Source organism: Electrophorus electricus, chromosome 5 (genome assembly GCF_013358815.1).
Source record: "Electrophorus electricus isolate fEleEle1 chromosome 5, fEleEle1.pri, whole genome shotgun sequence".
Classification (NCBI taxonomy): domain Eukaryota; kingdom Metazoa; phylum Chordata; class Actinopteri; order Gymnotiformes; family Gymnotidae; genus Electrophorus; species Electrophorus electricus.
Genome location: NC_049539.1, coordinates 25292520 through 25298968, shown reverse-complemented (window position 1 = coordinate 25298968; position 6449 = coordinate 25292520). Strand labels below are relative to the sequence as shown.

General features: G+C 38.2%; 1 protein-coding gene across 1 annotated transcript; it reads left to right on the top strand.

Moving 5' to 3' along the window:
• Positions 1–3143: 3143 nt before the first annotated feature.
• On the top strand, positions 3144–4168 carry LOC118241470 (chemokine-like receptor 1). Its single transcript, XM_035526551.1, is given in 2 exon segments — positions 3144–3273; positions 3276–4168. Coding segments are annotated over 2 exon segments (1023 nt in total).
• Positions 4169–6449: the final 2281 nt, after the last annotated feature.

The following is a 6449-nucleotide window of genomic DNA, read 5'->3' as shown; positions in this document are numbered from 1 at the left end:
CCCATGGTTCACCACGCCCTTTAAAAGGGACGCAGGCGTCCCTGAACGGGCATACTCAAATAAATACTTGATATTCTTAAAGTACATTACATTTACCAACATAGCATTCCTTAGGACTATTACAAGTACCTGCTTACCGATTTTCAGCCGTCTACATGCATCCGTTAGCCAGAAATCCCATGCTGAATACACCGTTTTTTTTTCCGCTACATTTCCACAAACACGTGCCTGCCCTTTTAAATGTAATTGTCTCATTACATAATAAACAATATTATGAACTAATGTGTTTTACTTGTGTTGTCTGAAGACGTTGTTCATGTGAATCGCATTAGTTTCAGATTAGGAAACTTCTGCATATGCATCACTTGGCTTCACAGATTCTCTCACTCTCGCTCTGTGTGTGCATGTTTAAGGTGGGGATGGTAATCAGGAAACGTTAACTGACCTAAATGATAAATTGTGAATTATTTTTTTTTTGCTCTCTGCTGCTTTACTACTGTGTAACTCCTCTGGTGCCTGTTACCAGTGCTGCATTATCTTGGAATTTCGACTGCCTAGCAGCCTCCACAGGGATTAATCTGGTACTTTGTGTTACCCAACAGAAAGGTAGAGCTGTTGCAGCAGTCAGCAGTAGGTTGCACCATCCTCTTGTATTCTAAAAGTAGCGTTCAGCTCAGCAAGAAACTTGCTGACATGGCATTTTATTGACAGGAAAGGCTTTTTCTATTATAGACATTAAAACCTCAGATTCTACATTGAAGTGATAAATAGACATCAAAAGGTAAGCCAGTCATCGTTCAGATCTGTGCATACAGGCTTTGGTCACCTTCTAGAATATACAGGATACAGAAAAGAAATTAAATTATTGTATGTTTATTGAATTTTGTGCATATCTTTGTGAGACGCCATTACTCTCATTGGACTACCCAACCAATGTTATGCCTGCACAGTTTAATACTAAGTACCTCCTACTTGTTTTATTCCTTCACAGATGAAGATTCCATTTGTTTAGTTCAGATATTTTCAGTTTTACATGCGTCTTGTGAGTATCAAACCATTTCAAAATGTACCGATCTTGTCTTTAGGTAAGACATGAATTAAATATTGAAATACTAGCTTAGAAGTTTACTGCTTTTTTGGAAGCAAAGATGAAAAAAACGAGAAAGTGTCAGTCTTGAATGTCTGGTTCGGTCACCTTAACTGAGCTGAAATGCACTCTGTCAAAGCATATCCAGACATAATGAAAGTGAAGGGGAGGCTGGAGAGGACTCCAAATTATTCTATAAGGAAGTGTGCCACGTTGTTTATGTATTGTGGCATGATATGGAAGAAAAGTGCTGGAGCTACCTCTGACAAGCTTAGTTGAGGAATTTAAATGTGTTAAGTGATGTCATTGGACGAGTGCTATGTGGAAAATCAGGCCTTAGGTCAGAAGATACCTGGAAAGCAAAGAATGCAAGAAGGCAAATGATGGCTAGTTTTATTTGTGAGCAGAAATTGGATGCAAGGCACACAGCAGCAGCATCGCAAGGAAGGCAATGCCAATGGCTTCACTGGGAAAGTGGAGAAAAGGAAAATCACCTGGCAAGAGCTGTGGGATGTGGATGTGAGTTGCATCAACTTTTTGCTTGGAGCAACTTACAACATCCTCCCAACTCTCCAAAACCTGGGACAGTGGGGAGGCAAAGACATTAAGTGTAAATGATGTGCAAGTTGGCACACTGAAGCATATTTTAACAGTGTGTAAGGTTAGCTTGTCACAGGGTTCCTATACATGGAGACACAATCAACTGCGTAGTGTATAGGAGTATTTATTTGATAGTAAGTGCCCAGACTTGATCATGTTGCCAAGTGGTATAAGTAATAAAGGGAATAAGTTTGTGTGAGAGGGATGATGTGGTGAAGCGTACACAAGCAATCTGGAAATTATTTGTAGATGTATGTAAAAAAGTACAGGTCCCACAGTGTTCTGCGTTAAGTATGCTGAGGCCAGACATGGTGTTGTATTCTGAAAGTAAATGGATAGTTTTTTATTCAGTTCCATTTGAAGATGCAGTGGATGAAGGTTTTGAAAAGGAAAATGCTGAAGTACACAGACTTGGTGGCTGAGGTGAGCGAATGCATGTTTGCAGGTGCTTATAAGACCAGTAGAGACAGGTGTCAAAGGATGTGTAGATGTCTGCCACTGCTTGTACAGTTCAGCCTTTGAAGCCATAAATTTATAGAAACTGTAAAGGAGTTATCATAAGTAGCTGAAAGGGCTAGTCAGTAGTTGTGGATGAGGAGAGCTCAGTCTGGATTGGGGTAATGCACCCTAAAGTTGGAGTGGCTGAGGTTGTCATGTCATTGTGTAAAGTGGTAGATCCAGATGGAACTGGTGGCATGGAGCAGGTATTAACGGTGCTGGCTCTAGTCATTGTGGAGGCCAGGATGCGTCTGAGCATGGCACTGAGCATGCATTAATGATGGCAGTGGGGCTGAGTATGGACTTAGTTGCTGGGAAGGCCATCATGGATCTTACGGGTTGTGTTTGTTAGTGGCATAGTGCTTAAAAAGGTGCATCTGGTTTAAAGTGAGCTTAGAAGGGAGTGAGGCTGGGACACCAAACCTCACTTTTGAGCCTTTCATTAAATTAATGAAAAAATGATTGTTATCCTGTGTATATGAAACATATAAAGTCTGAGAGTTCATTTACTTATCTACATATCAACTGAATAGAATATCTAAACAGTAGAAGAGTTATAATTTTAATAATTTTTTATTTTATATTAGTTTTATCCTTATAGAGAACTGAGTCCTTCTGAGAACTATAATTTTGACTAGTACTATTCTTAGGCTTTATTTTAACAGCACAAAAATTCAGTGCAGGGACTACATGGAGTTTTTAATACAAGTTTAAGATACTGAATGCTGGACACATAGGTGCCACTATTAACATTCACTATTCAGGAGTATCATTAATCCTATTTAATTTAGCATTAATCCTCACAGAGGTCTTTCTCTTTTTGTTATCTTAATCTTTACAGTTTACAGCTCATTATCAAAACTCATCTAGGAAGTGAAGTCATTAAAAGAGGTTTTTGTTGTAAATCAGAATAACTACATTTTCTGTTTTTGTTTGCTGTACAGAATCAAGAGACATCATGAATTCTATCAAAGTGACACAAAATGACTATTATTACTATGACTACCCCAACACAACAGATACCCCAACATTGTCTTCACCATCATGCAGAGATGCGATGTGTGTGATCTTAGCAACAGCCAATGTGATCATTTTGTGCTGGGTGTCACTGGAAATGGTCTGGTGATTTGGATCGCTGGATTCAGGATGAAGAAGTCGATCAACACAACCTGGTACCTCAGCCTGGCCATGTCTGACTTCCTGTCCTGTGCCTTCCTGCCATTTTATGTTGTCTACTTGGTTAAAGGTGACTGGGTCTTTGGGCTGTTCTTGTGCAAGCTCCAGTCCTTCATAATGTTCGTTAACATGTTCAGCAGCATCTTCCTCCTCTTCATCATCAGCGTGGACCGCTGTGTGGTTGTTAGGTTTCCCGTGTGGGCGCAGAACCAGCGCACTGTAAAAAAGGCCTCTGTGATAGTCATGCTGGCTTGGATTGTCTCAGCACTGCTTAGCACACCATCAGCCATTTACCGGAACATCAAGGAAGATCACATGACTTCAATAAAAACATGTTACTACAGATACACAGATGTTAAAAATCAAGACCATATTGCCATTGTAGTGTGCCGATTCATTTTTGGATTTGTGATCCCGTTCCTGGTCATCGTCACCTGTTATGCTGTCATCATCCAAAAGCTGAAGACCAACCAGATGGCAAAGTCCAAAAAGCCGTTTAGGATCATGGCCGTGCTGATTGTTTGCTTTTTTATCTGCTGGTTTCCATTTCACACTGTTGCTTTCATGGAACTTGACACTAAATATCACAGTCTTGTTCCCACTGGACAAAAAATTACTACCACTCTACTCACTGCAAACAGCTTTATGAACCCATTTCTTTATGCTTTCATGGGGAAGGATTTTAAGAGGAACTGTTACACAATTCTGTCAAAGATTGAGATTGCAATCAAGGAGGAGGGACGGAGCACAGTCCGAGGGACGTTTATGACCAACTCAGGGGAAGGCCTACTTTCAACTACCGTTTAACGTGTCTTGTGTATGTTTTTGTCTGTCATGAAGATTATCAAACAATTAGGTAAAAAATAATGTGTAAATATTTGTATTTGCTAATGCAATTTTGCCTCTTGCAGAGCTCACTCATGTTATCTTTGTCTAGAGTAGTCTTGGTTTATATGGAAAACAACTGCATTTATCTACTTAAAAAGCATTTCAGGGGACATAAAACATTTGTATAGTTCATATTTTTCTGCAAATTTTGAACATCACAGTCACAGTACTTTATGTTGACTGGTGCTTTCATAGTTTTGAGCATGTTGAGAAGATTTGCATCAAAAGAAGAAATGTCCTGCATCACACTTAAACGGAAAGGGTGGTATTGTTAAAAGTCCACATTGTTACCTAAGGCTTGTAACTTGATGAATTAAGCCACATTTAGTAATTCTGCACAATAACTAGCTATCACAGGAGGCCACCATGATGGATTACAGGGAACAAAGCTGGCTGAAATCTTAAAACATTATCAGGGTTTTCTCTCTAGCCTTTCAGTCTCCTGCAAACTTTGCCTTTGCTTTATCGCTGCCATGACCTATCAGAGACTCTGTTGCTTGCCTGTAGCATACATTAACGTTGCTGTTGAAACATGACAGTATTCCTTGGTCACTTAAGACAATGTACCTCCGTTATGGTCTCCTTGTTTTTTAAATGGCCAAATTAATCATATGAGCAAGTAAGCAAAGAGTCTCTGATTGATCAAAACAGTTTGTTAACCACTTGTACCTATTTTTGCACACATTGTCTTTGTAATAACTGTAATTGCATGAGTTTTTCTAAAAGCATTCACGAAATGAAACTCAATTTAAATGCTCAGTGATTTTTCTGAAGTTTTAAACTGTGTTTATTATTGTGTTTGCTTCAGCTGAAGCTATTGCTGCTGGGTCTTAAAACTGGTTGTTTTTCATGTCCTTAGTCTTATGGTGAAATTGGCTGATGCTGGTTAAACATGCATTTCCCCCTATTCTATGTCTAATTCTCTCATCCACATAAATCTTTCAGATTAAAGATGAACAAGATAGGAAATCTCACAGTTTAACTTTTTGTATATAAACAATAAATGAATGCATATTGAATGTGCTGGGTTTTGCATTTTATTTTTGTAGCAAGCATTTGTAATTCAGTGATTTTACTTGCTTTCTTAAAGGTGGTACTTGCAAAAACCTCTGCTTGTCTTTGTACATTCTGTAATGCTGTACACTGTATACTTATTATGGGCACTGTATATACTGGATATAGTTCATTAGCTCTTCACTTATAGTGTATTTTTTAAATGCAGAACTGGAGAGGCAATGCTATGTCCTCACACTTAGTGGTTATTATAGGCATCTCTGCACTTTAACACACTGCATCTCTGCACATTTAACACTTGGCCACTGTCATGTAAAGGTGACAAAAACACTAAATTTGCATCATGTGGTCCATTACAACTTGGACCCTAAAGCAGAAGGTTACATTTCTGGTTCTCTTTAGTTTTCTTCTGAACAATTAAGCAGGTGTTTCATCCACAGTCATTGCCTACAGGTGTATAACATCAAGCACATAGCCATGAAGTCTTGATAGATCTGTCAAACTGAAGAGCTCAGTGATTTTCAGTGAGGTACTATCATAGGATGCCATATATATTGTATTTCTTCTTGAATAATTATTGGTTGATTTATCACTTAACCCCATGTGAAGCAAGAATAGCACTGCATTATGTTAATCAAAAGGGCTGAATGATAATTAAACTATGCATTTCACATCTAAAAACAGATCTTGGGTGGGCATAGGGGAATTGAGGTTATTGAGGTATTGAGATTATATAAACTTACAGGAGAAGTTCTCCTGTAGACCTAGTATTTCAGCAGTGTAACTATGAAAGATGGGCATATGAGACAATCATTGACCCCAGAATATTTAAAGAGTTCCATTTATTTGTTTCTAGCAGTTGCTCTAGTTCTAACTGCTCTGTCAGCTGTATTCTGTGAAAAAAATGTGGAAAAAAATTTTGTTCCCCACAGAAATTCTGTGATAAAAACGAAATTAATGTCGATCAATGTCAGCTGGACTAGTTCACTACAGGAAAGCTGGACCAAACCAATCAACACCACTGCCCAATAATGAGGTACTAGATTTAAAATATTTAAAATATTAAAGTTATCACTGCTGTGTAACTTTATTCATGATTGTTAATGTGATCTGTCAAAAAAGAGAAAACGGTGTGCTTTATTTTTGTATATATATATATATATATATATATATATATATATATATA